This window comes from Rhinoraja longicauda, chromosome 8, assembly GCF_053455715.1.
Source record: "Rhinoraja longicauda isolate Sanriku21f chromosome 8, sRhiLon1.1, whole genome shotgun sequence".
In the NCBI taxonomy this organism is placed as follows: Eukaryota; Metazoa; Chordata; class Chondrichthyes; order Rajiformes; family Arhynchobatidae; genus Rhinoraja; species Rhinoraja longicauda.
Window position 1 is genome coordinate 69,519,740 of NC_135960.1, and position 18,312 is coordinate 69,538,051.

At 47.8% G+C, this 18,312-nt stretch overlaps 1 protein-coding gene across 1 annotated transcript in view; it reads right to left on the bottom strand.

The window, feature by feature from the left end:
* The window catches only part of lrp2a (low density lipoprotein receptor-related protein 2a), a 210,335-nt gene that overhangs the window by 125,684 nt on the left and 66,339 nt on the right, over positions 1-18,312 (bottom strand). Inside the window, exons 29-35 of the mRNA XM_078404632.1 lie at positions 16,902-17,079; positions 16,029-16,157; positions 15,015-15,178; positions 12,139-12,282; positions 8,924-9,033; positions 3,963-4,140; positions 578-791 (exon numbers count right to left, since the gene is read on the bottom strand). Of these exons, the coding sequence (XP_078260758.1) occupies positions 578-791; positions 3,963-4,140; positions 8,924-9,033; positions 12,139-12,282; positions 15,015-15,178; positions 16,029-16,157; positions 16,902-17,079 (1,117 nt within the window). The remainder of the gene's footprint in view (positions 1-577; positions 792-3,962; positions 4,141-8,923; positions 9,034-12,138; positions 12,283-15,014; positions 15,179-16,028; positions 16,158-16,901; positions 17,080-18,312) is intronic.

Here is an 18,312-nt window from a genome sequence, read left to right on the forward strand (position 1 = left end):
GCAAAAATAAATAAGCATTCATTGAAAAATTAAAACAACGGTCATTATCTTTATTTACTGGTGTGCTGGGAGCAGTGCTGGTTGTGCAGTCTGATGGCAGCAGGAAGGATGGACCTTCGATATCTCTCCTTCACACACTTGGGGTGAAGGAGTCTGTCACTGAAGGAGCTGCTCAGTCCAGTGACAGTGTCCTGCATGGGGTGGGAGGAGTCGTCCAGCAGTGACAATAGCTTTGCCATCATCCTCCTCTCTCCCACCGCCTACACTGTCGAGGGGGCAACCCAGGACAGAGCTGGCCTTCTTGATCTGTTTATCCAGGCTCATCCTGTCAGCAGTTGAGATGGTGCTGCTCCAGCAGACCGCTCCATAGAAAATGGCTGCCGCCACCACAGTGTGGAAGAAGGTCCTCAGTGGCGCCCCCTGCACTCCAAAGGACCCGATCCTCCTCAGCAGGTACAGTCTACTCTGGCCTTTCTGATACAGTGCATTACTATTATCAGTCCAGGCCAGTTTATTGTTCAGGTAAACACCCAGGTACTTATAAGAGTCCTTATAACACATGACGATTGGTACTCACTGTCCCGGAAGTTAACTCTCAGGGACATCAGTCCCGCGAGATTACTCCTCAGCACCACCGCGTTTTCCCCGGTGGTCTTATCAACACGCTCAATGACTTCGTAATCATTATCTGTGTAGTAAAGGAAGTCCTGGTATATGGCGATCCCCCAAGGATGAGAAAGATGGCTGACCACCGTCACTCGGTTCAAACCATTTAGATCACCCCGTTCGATCTATTTGGACAATATAGAATTATTATTAATAAAAACAGAAAAATTGCTGTAAATTCTCAGCAGCTCAGGCAGCATCTGCGGAGAGAGGAATAAAGACAATGTTTCAGGACAATGCACTTTTCCCAAGAAGATTTAAAAAAATGAACGTGCGCGGGGAAAGTGGGGGGGGGGGGGAAGGAAAGAATGAGAAAGGAAGATGGTCACAAAATGCTGGAGTAACTCAACGGGACCTCAACTCAATGGCAGCATCTCTGGAGAGAAGGAATGGGTGATGCTTCGGGTCTCTCGAGACCTTGAAGTGGGAGATGAGAGGATTAAATACGAAGATACATGATGAAGGCATGAACGCAAGGAACAAAGAGACAGAATTGGAGGAGATGGATATGGGAAGAACAAAATCATTACCTCTTATTGCATCAGTGTTGGTACCAGAAGAACATAGAAGGATAGAGGTGTTCGACGCAAAGATTGATAGGAACGGCGGAAGTGGCTGAGGATCTGAGTGGGACCAAAGTGATAGGGGCCAGAGGCTTTGCAGGGTGAACAGAGGCAGCCTACAAAGCGGTCACACACGCCATGTTAGGCCTTCCTGGTGGAGAGGGGGCAGCATTATGGGCTTCTGTGAAGAATCATTTCACCCCTGCCATTGGGAAGAAGGTCCGGGAGTCTGAAAATGGTAGTACGGTAGGTTCAGGAACAGCTTCTTCCCTACAGCCATCTAGCTGTTAAGCACCACAACCTCTAAATAAGCTCTGAACTACATAGACGGGGGCATTGGGTTTGTCTTCAACTGCAGATGCTGGTTTACACTGTGGACACAAAAAGCTGGAGTAACTGCGGGACAGGCAGTATCTCTGGGGAGAAGGAATAGCTGGCGTGTCCCACTGAGTTACTCCAGCTTTTTGTGTCTATCTTATATATGTGTGTGTGTGTGTGTGTGTGTGTGTGTGTGTGTGTGTGTTTGTGTGTGTGTGTGTGTGTGTGTGTGTGTATGTGTGTGTGTATGTGTTTGTGTATGTGTGTGTGTATGTGTGTGTGTATGTGTGTGTGTGTGTGTGTGTGTGTGTGTGTGTGTGTGTGTATATATATACACACATATTAATATCTATATATATCTATATACACACACACACACACACACACACACATATATATATATGATCTATATATATGCATATTTGTGAGTATGTGTATACATACACACACTGAACTTTTTTTCTCTCTTGTTTATTATACTGTTGACAGTGTACTATGTTTACATACAGTATCTGTCGTACTGCTGCAAGTAAGAATTTCATTGTTCTGTTTGGCACATATGGCAATGAAACACTCTTGACTCTTGTCATAAATGTATGGTAAACTAACGACAGGAAGCACCAGGGTAGAGGGCTGGCGTTTGCAACGGGAGACATGGTGAGAAAGGGGAGAGTGCTATCGACTGAAGCCAAGTGTTACCGAGAAAACAGTTCCTTGGATTGCTACAGGGGAAAAGAAAGGGGACACAGTTGTCGGTGATATCATGCACAGAATTAGCAGCTAAACATGATCAAATATAAAAATCTTTCTTCAAGACTGAGATCGCGAGAAATAGACAATAGACAATAGGTGCAGGAGTAGGCCATTCGGCCCTTCGAGCCAGCACCGCCATTCAATGTGATCATGGCTGATCATTCTCAATCAGTACCCCGTCCCTGCCTTCTCCCCATACCCCCTGACTCCGCTATCCTTAAGAGCTCTATCTAGCTCTCTCTTGAATGCAGCGGGTTGTAGAAGTAACCCATTCCATCACACACACTAACCTCGCCATCCCTCCCCATTGATTCAATCTACACTTCACGCTCAGGAAAGCAGCTGACATGATCAAGGATCATTTTCACCCCGGTTATTCCCCTCTTCTGTCGGGCACAAGGCACAGAGGATTGCAAGCACGCACCACCAGATGAGGGAATAGCCTCTTCCCCACCGTTATCAGCCTGCTGAACAGTCCTCCCAGAAGCTAGGGCGTGGCCCTGATCTCCCAACCGACCTCATTGCAGACCATGCGCTTTTAAAAAGAACCTGCACTTTCTCTGTAAATGTAACTTTATAACATTATATTCTGCACTCTGGGATTGTGCTGCCTGTTATACTTTCACAACATTATGGCATTTCGCAATGCAGCAATCTCTACTGCGGAAACTTATTTTAACTTTTAATGAGGCCATTTATCTGAATGAATAAACAAAATACAGATACTTCAACTAGAAAACGTTTGTTCACCCTAAATATCTTTCTCCTCCAAACCTGAGGGTGGCACGGTGGCGCAGCGGTAGAGTTGCTGCCTTACAGCTCCAGGGACCCAGATTCCATCCTGACTACAGGTGCTGTCTGTATGGAGCTTGTACATTCTCTCCTCCCCGTGACCTGCGTGGGTTTTCTCCAGGTGCACCGGATTCCTCCCACACCCCAAAGACATGCAGGTTTGTAAGCTAATTGGCTTGGTAAAATTATAAATTATCCCTAGTGTGTGTAGGATAGTGTTGGTGTGCGGGGATCACTGTTCGTCGTGGACTTGGTGGGCTGAAGGGCCTGTTTCCACGCTGTATCTCTAAACTAAACTCAACCGACGGTAATCAAGATTAATGATGAGAGTTATAGAGTGATACAGTGTGGAAGCAGTCTCTTCTGCCCAACGTGTCCACACCAGCCAACATGTACCAGCTACACTAGTCTCACCTGCCCACATTTGGTCCATATCCCTCCAAACCTGCCCTATCCATGTGCCTGTCTAACCATTTCTTAAATGTTGGGATAATCCCCAGCCTCAACTACCTCCTCTGGCAGCTTGTTCCATGCACCCACCACCCTTTGTGTGAAAAAGTTACCCCTCATCTTCCTATTAAATCTTTTCCCCTTCACCTTGAACCTGTGTCCTCTGGTCCTCGATTCACCTACCCTGGGCAAGAGACTCTGTGCATCGACCTGATCTATTCCTCTCATGATTTTATTCACTGATTGAAGGCAGATTTGCTGAAACTATTTGAGTAAATACCACAAAGATCAACTGATCTTTTCCTTGCATTCCCACGGATTTCATACTATATATATATATATAGCAAGAAACTGGGTGAATTTTAGCCCCAGAAATATTCTTTCTTGTGAGTGGGTACGATTCAGATAAAGGATACATACTACACCGTTACTGGAAATGGACCAATACAACTTCCGTTCCTTGATGTCAATGGTGATAAACTCAACGTGATCCAGGTTACTGGTGAAGAGGACTCTGGCATTGGTTCCATCCATGTTAGCACTGGCAATCTTTGCAGGGATCCCACTTTCCGTGCCTTGGTCAGTCCAGTATAACTTCCTGCAGAAACGATTGCACAATATCCTCAGGTACTCCTTAGATATGTAGGTCCACCACCGATTTCCCGGCAACTAGTGGTCCGGCCCCCTCTTTGATCCATACAAACCCCCCCCCCCCCACCGCCCGGAAGCGCCCCCGAAAATGTGGCGCCTAGACCGGGCGAGGCGACCGATCCCAACCTCATCCCGCAGTCACTGAAAGGAAGCATGCAAGTACCAGTCACTGAAAGGAAGCATGCAGGTACAGCAGGCAGTGAAGAAAGCCAATGGAATGTTGGCCTTCATAACAAGCGGAGTTGAGTACAGGAGCAAAGAGGTCCTTCTACAGTTGTACAGGGCCCTAGTGAGACCGCACCTGGAGTACTGTGTGCAGTTTTGGTCTCCAAATTTGAGGAAGGATATTCTTGCTATTGAGGGCGTGCAGCGTAGGTTTACTAGGTTAATTCCCGGAATGGCGGGACTGTCATATGTTGAAAGACTGGAGCGACTAGGCTTGTATACACTGGAATTTAGAAGGATGAGAGGAGATCTTATCGAAACGTATAAGATTATTAAGGGGTTGGACACGTTAGAGGCAGGAAACATGTTCCCAATGTTGGGGGAGTCCAGAACAAGGGGCCACAGTTTAAGAATAAGGGGTAGGCCATTTAGAACTGAGATGAGGAAAACCTTTTTCAGTTAGAGAGTTGTGAATCTGTGGAATTCTCTACCTCAGAAGGCAGTGGAGGCCAATTCTCTGAATGCATTTAAGAGAGAGCTAGATAGAGCTCTTAAGGATAGCGGAGTCAGGGGGTACGGGGAGAAGGCAGGAACGGGGTACTGATTGAGAATGATCAGCCATGATCACATTGAATGGTGGTGCTGGCTCCAAGGGCTGAATGGCCTCCTCCTGCACCTATTGTCTATTGTCTATTGTCTCATCGAGACGTCCATGACCGATTGAATTTGCCCCCTGCTGCCGGGGCTCTGGAACTCCGGACCGGCCATAGACGTCAGATCCGTCCCCATACCCGACTTCCGAGGCCGACTTTGCGGGCCGTAATATCGGCCCCCCCCCGGCGGCCTAGGCGGACTGTTCCGGTACCGTTGGATGCCTCTCAGAGGCCGTGACCTCTGTCGGTCCGGCAAAATAGACAATGCAAAAAGGCTCTGGAACCATGGGGGCCGGAAAATGGGTGGTGGACCCGTACTGTGGACCAGGACTTGAGGGACTGAGCTATAGGGATTGGTACTGTGATTGGTAAAAGGATTTCAAAACAGAATATCCAACAGTTTCATTGCGCAAGTATTCGACTAGTTTACGAGCATGTGGCCAGGACTTGAGGGACTGAGCTATAGGGATAGGTTGGACAGGCTAAGATTTTATCCCTTGGAGCGCAGGAGACTGAAGCGCGATCTTGTAGAGGTGTATAAAATCTTGAGGGGAATAGATGGGGTGAATGCACAGTCTGTTACCCAGGGTAGGGGAATCAAGAACCAGAGGTTCAAAATGAGAGGGGAAAGATTTAATAGGAATCTGAGAGGTGACTTTTCACACAGAGTGTGGTGGGTGTGTGGAACAAGTAGCTAGAGGAAGTAGTTGAGGCAGGGACTATAAGACCATTTAAAGGACACTTGGACAGATACATGGACAGGAAGTCAAGTCAAGTCAATTTTATTTGTATAGCACATTTAAAAACAACCCACGTTGACCAAAGTGCTGTACATCAGTTCAGGTACTAAGAAAACGAAGGAAAGGTGTAGAGGGGGGATGGCCAAATGCAGGCAGGGGTAGGACTGGTGTCAAATGGGGGAGGGGGAGCACTCTTGTTGGAGAATTCTCTGCCCATGGGGATAAGCCTGCATAGGAGTTTGTTTGTTCGTTCGTTCCGGTTAAGGCGCCGTGCACACGGCCGCCAGCCAACAATGGGTTGCCTTTTTATTTATTTTTTTCCTTTTTAATTTAATTTTAATTTCAAGGTTCCGTGTACCTTGTTGTGTGTTGTGACTGTTAGCAGACCACTTTCCCCTTCAGGGGATGAATAAAGTTTCATCGTATCGTATCTAGGTTAGCACGGGCAAGTTGGGCTGAAGGGTCTATTTCCATGGCTGTATGACTCTACGACTCTAGTTTGTTAGTTTACCTTTTCACAAAAACTTGCCCATTAACCGTGCAACAGACCACAAGATTTTAAGAAAATAACTGCAGATGCTGGTACAAATCGAAGGTATTTATTCACAAAACGTCACCCATTCCTTCTCTCCTGAGATGCTGCCTGACCTGCTGAGTTACTCCAGCATTTTGTGAATAAATACAAGATGTTAAGAGTAGTTTACTGTGGTTCCAGCTTGTAAATAGATTAAATTCACCTACAGTCATGGAGTCAGCATCATGCAGCATGGAAACGAGCCCTTTGGCCCAACTTGAGTAGGTTGATTTAAATGCTCCATCTATGCTCGTCTCACCTGCCCGCGTTTGGCCCATATCCACATTTACTCAGCTGCTTTCCCCTGAGTCCCACTGGAAATTGGAGGAACAGCACCTCATATTTCGCCTGGGCAGCTTGCAGCTCAGCGGTATGAACATCGATCGACTTGTCCAACTTTAGATAGTTCCTCTGTCCCTCTCTTCCCTCCCCTTCCCAGATCTCCCTCTATCTTCCTGTCTCCACTTATATCCTTCCTTTGTCCCGCCCCCCTGACATCAGTCTGAAGAAGGGTCTCGACCCGAAACGTCACCCATTCCTTCTCTCCTGAGATGCTGCCTGACCTGCTGAGTTACTCCAGCGTTTTGTGAATAAATACCTTTGATTTGTACCAGCATCTGCAGTTATTTTCTTATATCCCCTGACTGAAAGATAAACAGCACAGACTGGAGAGGTGTGAATCACTGACAGTAACTCAGCATGTCCTCATTTAACCCTGAATGTGGCAAAGCCCAGCTTTGCAGTCAGTCCACTGTTTCTTGGTCATTTGCCGAATCAAAGTTTTCAGCAGGAACAGGGTGGTACATTTTCGTGAGTGGGGGGCAGGGTGTGGTGGAGACACCCCTCAAAATAAGGGAAGGGATTCCACGTCAGTGGGCCACATGAGTGGCAAGGGTAGGGGGGTAATTTTATGTAATTGGTGTATTGAATGTATGCATTGAATGTATGTATAGCCTCCGATAATGTCAGATGGAGTTTTGGTAGGAACATGTTTTGTTGATTATTTAATTCTTGAATAAAGTATTTTTTTATTAAAAATAAATAAATTTTGTAAGTTCATAAGTAATTGTAGCAGAATTAGGCCATTCGGCCCGTTAGTCTATTCCGCCATTCAAACATGCCTGATCTCTCTTTCTCTCTCACCTCCATTCTCCTGCCCTCTCCCTGTAATCTTCAATGCCCTTACTAATCAAAAACCTGTCCATCTCCGTTCTGAAACACTGCATGACTTGGTCTCCACAGCCTTCTGTGGCAATAAATTACACAGATTCGCTTAAGACATTTGTCCTTTTATTCTGAGGCTGTGTCGTCTGATCCTAGACTCTCCCACTAGTGGAAGCATCCTCTCCACATCCACTCTATCCAGGCCTTTCACTATTCAGTAAGTTACAATGTTCTCTCGTGTCAGACCCTTTGGCCTAGCATGTCCACGCCAACCAACATGTCCCATCTACACTAGTCCCACCTGCCTCCTTTTGGCCCACATCACTCTAAACCTCTCCTATCCATGTACCTATCTAAATACCTCCTAAACGTTGCGATAGTACCTGCCTCGACCACCTCCAATGGTAGTTCGTTCCTTACCTCCACTACCCTTTGTGTATAAAGGTTGCCCCTCAGAGATACTGGCTGACCTGCTGAGTTCCTCCAGCAGCTAGTGTCTATCAAAGATTTCCACTGTTCTTTCACAAGGGCGGCACGGTGGCGCAGCGGTAGAGTTGCTGCCTGACAGCGCCGGAGACCCGGTTCGATCCTGACTACCGGTGCTGTCTGTAAGGTGTTTGTACGTTCTCCCCGTGACCTGCGTGGGTTTTCTCTGAGATCTTCCGTTTCCTCCCACACTCCAAAGACTAATTGGCTTGGCGTAAACGTAAAACATAAAACGTAGGCTAATTGGCTTGTTGTAAACGTAAAATTGTCCCTAGTGTGTGTAGGGTAGTGTTAATAGACAATAGACAATAGGTGCAGAAGGAGGCCATTAGGCCCTTCGAGCCAGCACCACCATTCAATGTGATCATGGCTGATCATTCTCAATCAGTACCCCGTTCCTGCCTTCTCCCCAAACCCCCTGACTCCGCTATCCTTAAGAGCTCTATCTAGCTCTCTCTTGAAAGCATTCAGAGAATTGGCCTCCACTGCCTTCTGAGGCAGAGAATTCCACAGATTCACAACTCTCTGACTGAAAAAGTTTTTCCTCATCTCCGTTCTAAATGGCCTACCCCTTATTCTTAAACTGTGGCCCCTGGTTCTGGACTCCCCCAACATTGGGAACATGTTTCCTGCCTCTAACGTGTCCAACCCCTTAATAATCTTGTACGTTTCGATAAGATCTCCTCTCATCCTTCTAAATTCCAATGTATACAAGCCTAGTCGCTCCAGTCTTTCAACATATGACAGACCCGCCATTCCAGGAATTAACCTAGTAAACCTACGCTGCACGCCCTCAATAGCAAGAATATCCTTCTTGGGTAGTGTTAATGTGCGGGGATCGCTGGTCGGTGTGGACGGTGGGCCGAGCTATCTCTAAACCAAACTAAACTAATGTCCGACGAGCCTTGCTTGATCAAACAGATGAACCTCCTGCAACGCTGCACTCACCCTTTCGCTGGGTTCACTGCGATCCCGACCGGGGCCCCGACACTCGTCCTTTGCCCAGTGTTACTCAGTATTGTCCGCCTGTACTGCACATCACCATGCACCTTTATCACCTGAAAGGATACGAGAAATCTGCTCTGAAGTCACGATGCACATGTTTCAAAACGTAGTGATCGGAACTTGTGCTCGCGTGTCCCATTGGTGGCTCAGCAAGTAAACATTCAACATCGCCTTGTTTGTGCGGCACTTATAAATCATCAATGAAAACACGTGGGAGATAATTCCAGAGGAAATCATATCCATCTTACTGCATAAGGGTTGAGAATGATTTAAATTTAGTTGAGAAGAAAAACAGAGGGTGAGGGAGCACAAGGTCACCATAAGACATATTGTGGTGCAGCGGTAGAGTTGCTGCCTTACAGCGCCAGATACCTGGGCTCGATCCTGACGACAGGCGCTGTCTGTACGGAGTTTGTACGTTCTCCCCATTACCTGCGTGGCTTTTCTCCGGGTGTTTCGGTCTCATCCCACACCCCAAAGATGTACGAGTTTGTAAGCTAATTGGCTTGGTAAAATTGTAAATTGTCCCTGGTGTGTGTAGGATAGTGTTAGTGTGCGAGGATTGCTGGTCGGCGTGGACTCGGTGGGCTGAAGGTCCTTACTGCTAACACAATCCTACCTCAGCAACCATCCACTCTGGACTTTTTATCTCTTAACTAAACTAAACTAAACTAAACATAGGAGCAGAATTAGGCCATTCGACCCATCTAGTCCACGCCGCCATTCAATTGTGGCTGACTAATTTTTCCCGATCAATCCCATTCTCCTGCCTTCTCCCCATAATCTTTGCTATGTTAATCTGATGATGAGTGTTGGGTTTATGCAGAACAGGAGTAGAGCCATGTGTTAACCTGCAAACGTTTGCACTGTACAAACGCAAGCAAGGATAGGCAACAAAACACCCTCCACAGTAATTCACAACCCCATTTCCCCACGACGATGTGCTCTCAGGCCCTTACTGCTAACACAATCCTACTTGTTTACTATGTACTTCCGTTTGGCTCTGTTTTGAGCTGGTTATCTGATACTTACTTTACTTTAGTTACTATACCCATATATATAGTGTGGAAACAGGCCCTTCGGCCCACCGAGTCCATGCCGACCAGCGATCACCCCGTGCACTAGCACTATCCTGCACACTAGGGACAAGTTACAATTTTTACCAAAGCTAATTAACCTACAAAGCTGTACGTCTTTAGAGTGTGGGAGGTAGACCGGAGCTCCCAGAGAAAACCCCATGCGGTCACAGGAAAGACGTACAAACTCCGTACGGACAGCGCCCGTGGTCAGGATGGAACCCGGGTCTCTGGTGCTGTAAGGCAGCAACTCTACCGCTGCGCCACCGTGCCCGCCCAATAAGTACAGATGTTGTTATTGCATTAATGTGACTGTACAGCTGCAGTAACACTAGTTACTAGTTACTAGTTACTGGATGGAGTAATACATCCCGAAGATGTATCTTGCACATTCATTGATCCGGTGCAGATGACAATTAAACACTTTCTCCAGATACTCCCCACACTCACAACTGTACAGCCAATTTCTGCTCACTCCCCAGCTACGTAAGTAGATGTCACAACCATCGTCCGCCTTAACCTACCTGATCTCTCGGTTGCTCAGCACTTTAAGCCCCTGTCCCACTTAGGTGATTTTTTAGGTGACTACAGGTGACTAGGCTGTCACCACACGGTTTCCGGTGTGTCGCCTGTACGGCCGTGAGTCGGCTCCAAAGAGTCGTAGCGTTTTTCTGGTCGCCGCTGGATTTTGAAATGTTTAAAAAATTTAGGCGACTGTTGGTTTGACGCCAATGATCGCAGCTTGTCGTCTCCTGACATTGACGCTGTCGTAGGTTGTCGCCACGTTGGTGCCAGGTGACGTAGGTTGTCGCCGGTGGTGACTTCAATGAATTCCATTGGCGACTACCTACGTCAACCTACGTCAACCGGCGACCTACGTCAAAACCGGAGGCCAAAATGACGTGAATTGTCTTCAGTTGTTGCTGACAGGGTCATAGCTTGTCGCGGGTAGATATAGGTTGACTTCAGTTGTCGTAGGTTGTCGCCTGCGTGGTTGTAGGTTGTCGTAGGCGCGATCGTAGGTGGACGTCCTAAGTCGCGATGATTGGGTCGCCGGTTGTCGGTAGCTTGCCGTAGCTCGACGTTGACTAGGTGGTAAGTTGTTGTAGCTTGTCGTAGACATTGTCGTAGGGGGTCCAGTCGCCGGTTTTTCGCCAACCTGCTATGATTATGACAGTCGCCGGCAGTCGCCTAAAACATCGCCTAAGTGGGACAGGTCCTGGGCTGAAAGGTTGGGTAGCTTAGAACCCAACAGTATGAACATTAAACTGTCCAAATTTAGTGAACTACAAAATACCACTCCTCTCTCCCTTCATCCCCATCACATCTCCCTTCTCTCCCCCCCTTCTCTCCCCCCCCCCCCCCCCCCCCCCCCCCAGCTCTTCTCTCCCCTGTACACCACCTAGCAGATTCAGAACACATGGTGTGGGTGTCTGCATCGTGGAGGCTGTGGGCCTGGTGCTGAGCCTGGAACTCAGGTAAGGCAAAGGATGCAGCCTGCTGCTGGCCGGTGGAGAGGCGAAGATCGGCGGAGTCGATGGTATGTGTGTATATGTGTGTGTGTATATATATATATATATATATATATATATATACACACACACACACACACACACATATATACACCGTGTATATGTATACACATACACTATATATATATATACACACACACACACTATATATATATCATTTATCACATCGAAAAGGAAAATTAACACAGCATAATAAAACAACTAAAATAACTATATATATGAAATGTATTTCATATATATATATGTATATATATCTCATATATCTCATATATATATATATATATGAAATATATATCTAAAATTACTATATATATCATATATATATATATATATATATAGTTAGTTTAGAAATATATTTCATATGTGTGTGTGTGTGTGTGTGTATATATATATATATATATTTCGTATATATAGATATATATATCGTATATATGGTTATTTTAGATATATATATGTATATTATATATATAGTTATTTTAAAAGTTGATTTACTATACCAGGTGTTAGTTTTGCTTTTGGATGTGATAAATGCTAATGTAGATGGACTGACCTCGATGGACTGCTGGTCAAAGTTGGTGCAGTAAAGGTTCATGGAGATCCAGTCGAAAGCCAGCCCCATGGGGGAGCCGATGGTGGAAGCCGGAGCAAAGACGGTGCGGTTGGTCCCGTCTGCCCTCACCCGGTGGATATCCCCCTGCCGGCACAAACAGCACAGTCAGCAAAAGCCTCCGCCTCAGGGGGAAACATAACCATGGTTTCCTCCACTCGCCTGAATCCGTCTCTCGATTGTGGGATTCCCAGGCACACTCGCGAAGAGGAAAGCAGGAAAGCCGGAAATCCTATTAACTACTTAGAAATGCGTACGTCTCCAAAGACATACAGACTTGTAGGTTGTGCAGGAAGGAACTGCAGATGCTTGTTTATACCGAAGATAGGCACAAAGTGCTGGAGTAAATCAGCGGGACAGGCAGCATCTCTGGAGAACAAGGACAGATGACTTTTCAGGTCTGGACCCTTCTCTGTAGCAGGGTTCTGACCCAAAACATTAGTGGCGCAGCGGAAGAGTTGCTGCCTTACAGAAGGAATGGGTTGAAAACAGTCTTGCCCCGAAACGTCACCGATTCCTTCTCTCCAGAGATGCTGCCTGTCCAGCTGAGTTACGCCAGCATTTTATGTCTATCTCAGATTGGTTGATAAATTGGTTTGGTGTAAGTGTAAATTGTCCCTAGTGTGTGTAGGGTAGTGTTAGTGTGCGGGGATCGCTGGTTGATGCGGACTCGGTAGGCCGAAGGGCCTGTTTCCGCGCTGTATCTCTGAACTAAACGGCTCACTATCTCCATAGTGCAGGCCAGCATTAGCAAACTGCTTTCCACATGCCCTTTGACAAAGACCCGGTGGGCCTCTGTCTGCAGGGAGAAGCCGCCCAGCCAGCTCCTGCTCGTCCCCCGAAGACCAGGGACCGGAGAGGAAGGAGCCGGCGATGATGGATGCGAGGAGCAAGGCCGCTAGGAGAGGGACCGGGGTCTGGCCTTCCGCGGCCTCAAGGTTGGCCACGGGAGGTGCCCCTGAGGCAGTAAGGTGGATGGTGAGGAGAGGGACGTCAGCTCGCTGGTCGATCCACACGTCCAAGGCGGCGGCTGGAGGCCCTGCAGCTGCCTGGGACTCAATAGACAATAGACAATAGGTGCAGGAGGAGGCCATTCGGCCCTTCGAGCCAGCACCGCCATTCAATGTGATCATGGCTGATCATTCTCAATCAGTACCCCGTTCCTGCCGTCTCCCCATCAGTTTTTTACCCCCTGACTCCACTATCCTTAAGAGCTCAATCTAGCTCTCTCTTGAATGCATTCAGAGAATTGGCCTCCACTGCCTTCTGAGGCAGAGAATTCCACAGATTTACAACTCTCTGACTGCAAAAGTTTTTCCTCATCTCCGTTCTAAATGGCCTACCCCTTATTCTTAAACTGTGGCCCCTTGTTCTGGACTCCCCCAAAATTGGGAACATGTTTCCTGCCTCTAACGTGTCCAACCCCTTAATAATCTTATATGTTTCGATAAGATCCCCTCTCATTCTTCTAAATTCCAGTGTATACAAGCCTAGCCACTCCAGTCTTTCAACATATGACAGTCCCGCCATTCTGGGAATTAACCTAGTAAACCTACGCTGCATGCCCTCAATAGCAAGAATATCCTTCCTCAAATTTGGAGACAATAGACAATAGACAATAGACAATAGGTGCAGGAGTAGGCCATTCGGCCCTTTGAGCCAGCACCGCCATTCAATGTGATCATGGCTGATCATTCTCAATCAGTACCCCATTCCTGCTTTCTCCCCATACCCCCTGACTCAGTTTTGGAGACCAAAACTGCATACAGTACTCCAGGTGCGGTCTCACTAGGGCCCTGTACAACTGCAGAAGGACCTCTTTGCTCCTGTACTCAACTCCTCTTGTTATGAAGGTCAACATTCCATTGGCTTTCTTCACTGCCTGCCTGCATGCTTCCTTTCAGTGACCGCATCGTGGAACCTGGAGCGTGGACTGGACTTTAAAAATGGCACCATAACCTAGTGACCCTTGCATGCAGTCTCAGTGGACTATTTCTGCACATTTTGCAAATCAGGGATTGTGGTTGGGTTTGGCAAAGCATTACTGAAGTGCATGCAAAAATAGTATTTAATTGAGTCAATTTCAATGACCATTGTCCTTCTCAGCTGTTGTGTTTATTTCTCAAACAGTTTGGTATTTATAGTTGGGAAGAGTTTGGGGCGGTACACAGGTAGATAGTTTACCTGTCACTTGCATTACGTGTACTGTCAGAGAATAAGGGGCAGGCCATTTAGAACGGAAATGAAGAAAAACGTTTTCAGTCAGAGAGTTGTGAATCTGTGGAATTCTCTGCCTCAGAAGGCAGTGGAGGCCAATTCTCTGAATGCATTCAAGAGAGAGCTAGATAGAGCTCTTAAGGATAGCTGAGTCAGGGGGTAAAAAACTGTTAAAAACTGTTCTGTCTTAAAACTGTTACAATTTGTTTCGTTGGGTTGTTGTTGTTTAAATTAATTAATTTATTGCATCGTATGGGAGGCGCATTCCCAATCTCGTTGTACCCCTGTACAATGAAAATAAAGATATATTGTATTGTATTGTATGGGGAGAAGGCAGGAACGGGGTACTGATTGAGAATGATCAGCCATGATCACATTGAATGGTGGTGCTGGCTCGAAGGGCCGAATGTCCTACTCCTGCACTTATTGCCTGTTATCTATTGTCTATTGTCTGTTGTCAGATATAGACACAGAGTCATAGGTAGACACAAAGTTCCCAAAGCATGCATTGGTGCATCCTGATAAGAAGCCTTCTGTGCTTTCTAGGTTTACTTCTTTCTCAGTCGGAGAACTGAGAACGAAGTGAATATACATTTACTTACCGGATGCTCCACCCAATATATCATGTCTTCCTCATCAAAGTCAACATCAAAACCATTCTGGACTCCGGCGATGGGCACCATGGAGTCACTTGACTTGTCCTCGGGGTTCATGGAAATGCCAAAGATCACGTTATTTCTCACCACAATTAGGAAAGGTTCGTCGACTGCAGGGATGAACGAAAGTAAGTTCAGGTTTTTAGAAACAAATAACATAGGTGCAGGAGTAGGCCATCCAGCTTTACTATTGTCACGTGTTCACGAGCAGTGAAAAGCTTTGTTTTTGCATGCTATGGAATCAGATCAGATGCAGGTGCATGGATAGGAAAGGTTTAGAGAGATATACTAGACCAAGTGGACTCGTTGGGCCCAAACCTCTCCTGCATTGGTGCAGTGCCCCCTCCTCCCCCCTAACCCCCTCCCACCCTTCGCATTCCACCTCTCCCCTCCTCCATTCTCCCCTCCCCCCTCACCCCCCTCCCCCTATCCCCCTCCCCCCCTTCGCCTTCCACCTCTCCCCTCCTCCATTCTCCCCTCCCCCTCCCCCCACACCCCCTTCCCCTCCCCTACCCCCTACTCCACCCACCTCAACCCCCCTTATCCTCCCTCCTCCCCCTCCCTCCCCTACCCCCCCTCCCCCCCACTCCATCCCCTTCAACCCTTATCCTCCCCCTCCCCCTCCCCCCCACTCCACCCACCTCAATCCCCCTTATCCTCTCTCCTCCCCCCTCCATCCCCCTCCCCCCCCACCCCTCCCCCCCTCCCCCCTCGCCTTCCACCTCTCCCCTCCCCCATTCCCCTCTCCCCCCCTTCCCCTCCCCCCCACTCCATCCCCCTCAACCCCTCTTATCCTCCATCCCCCCTCCCCTCCCCCCCCACTCCATCCCCCTCAACACCCCTTATCCTCCCCCCTTCCTTTCCCTCCCTCCCCCTTTTATATGTTTCTATAATTGACCCAGTCATCACTGCCGTTGGCACTCGAGAGCAATCCGTGACCAATTTATGGCTCCATCGCACCTTTTCTGCAGTGCACCAAATCTTCCATCAGTTTCCAGCCAGAGGGGCAGACGCATGAGTAGAACCTCGGAGCTGATGCGGACAGCAGGCAGAGGTGGCTGCAGGACTTGGATGCACACGGGTTCCCAGCTACAAAACACACACATCCCCAAATTACCTGGCGCTCACAACAGTAACACTAACACTTGGCAGCTGTCCACTTTTGGTTTAGTTTAATTTAGCTTGGAGATACATCGTGGAAATAGGCCCTTCGGCCCACCGGGACCGCACCGCCCAGCGATCCCCGCACATTAACTGTCTCCTACACACACTAGAGACAATTTTCTCATTTACCAAGCCAATTTACCTACGTACCTGCACGTCTTTGGAGTGTGGGAGGAAACCAAAGATCTCGGAGAATACCCACGCAGGTCACGGGGAGAACGTACAAACTCTGTACAGACAGCACCCGTAGTCGGGATGGAACCCGGGTCTCCAGAAGGGTCTCGACCCGAAACGTCACCCATTCCTTCTCTCCCGAGGATGCTACCTGACCCGCTGAGTTACTCCAGCATTTTGTGTCTACCTTTTACCTTCGTTTAGTGATACAGTGTGGAAACAGCCCACCGAGTCCGCACCGACCAGCGATCCCCGCACATGAAACACACTAGGGGCAATTTACACCAAGCCAATTAACCGACAAACCTGTACGTCTTTGTAGGAAACCAAAGAAGAAACCCCACGCAGGTCAGAGGGAGAAGGTACAAACTCCGTACAGACATGCACCCCTAGTCAGGTAGTAAGGCGGGTCTCTGGTGCTGTGTGGCAGTAGCTCTACCGCTGAGTCACCCTGCCGCCCAAGTGTTAATAGTATTGATATGACTCCTGACGTACCAGGCGGCTGCCTCACGGAATGAACGGCAGTGATTCCGAGCGGTTCAATGATATTGCTGATCATCACACTCTGATTCTTTCCACTCCACTTGTTGACTCGAACAACGCGGTTGGAATGGCGATCAGTCCAGTACACAAAATCCTCAAATATGGTGATGGCGTGTGGGTGTCTCAAGATCTGCAACAGAACCCATCATGTGTCTGTGTCAAGCGTGCACATTCTGTAAAACTCAATTCAACAGATTTCCAAACTAAACGGTGAGGCAGACATGTGCAGGAAGGAACTGCAGGTGCTGGTTTACACCGATGATAGACACAAAATGCTGGAGTGACTCAGCGGGACAGGACTGGATGTGAAGAAGGAGCCCGACCCGAAACGTCACCCGTTGCGTCTGTGCAGAGATGCTGCCTGACCCGCTGAAGGATGAGAGGGGATCTTATCGAAACGTATAAGATTATTAAGGGGTTGGACACGTTAGGGGCAGGAAACATGTTCCCAATGTTGGGGGAGTCCAGAACAAGGGGCCACAGTTTAAGAATAAGGGGTAGGCCATTTAGAACAGAGATGAGGAAAAACTTTTTTAGTCAGAGAGTTGTGAATCTGTGGAATTCTCTGCCTCAGAAGGCAGTGGAGGCCAATTCTCTGAATACATTCAAGAGAGAGCTAAATAGAGGTCTTAATGATAGCAGAGTCAGGGGGTATGGGGAGAAGGCAGGAACGGGGTACTGATTGAGAATGATCAGCCATGATCACATTGAATGGCGGTGCTGGCTCGAAGGGCCGAATGGCCTCCTAGTGCACCTATTGTCTATTGTCTATTGTTACTCCAGCATTTTGTGTCCATCTGGAGTGGCAGGTGTGTTACTCGAGCAAGACACAAAGTGCTGGAGGAACTCGGCGGGTTAGGCAGCATCTGTGGAAGGCATGGGTAGATGACGTTTCCCGCCTGGACCTTTCTTCACACTGATGGAGTAGGGGAGGAGAAAGCTGGAAAAGTGAGGTTGGGTCGGGACAAAGCCTGGCGAGTGATGGGTGGATACAAGTGAGGGGAATTTAATTGGCAGATGGGTGGACAAAGACTTGAGATGGAAAAGATGTCAAGTAGAAACATAGAAACATAGAAAATAGGTACAGGAGGAGGCCATTCGGCCCCTCTAGTTAGCACCGCCATTCACCGTGATCATGGCTGATCATCCACAATCAGTAACCTGTGCCTGCCTTCTCCCCATATCCCTTGATTCCACTAGCCCCCAGAGCTCTATCTAATTCTCTCTTAAATTCATCCAGTGATTTGGCCTCCACTGCCCTCTGTGGCAGAGAATTCCACAAATTCACAACTCTCTGGGTGAAAACGTTCCTTCTCACCTCAGTTTTAAATGGTCTCCCCTTTATTCTTAGACTGTGGCCCCT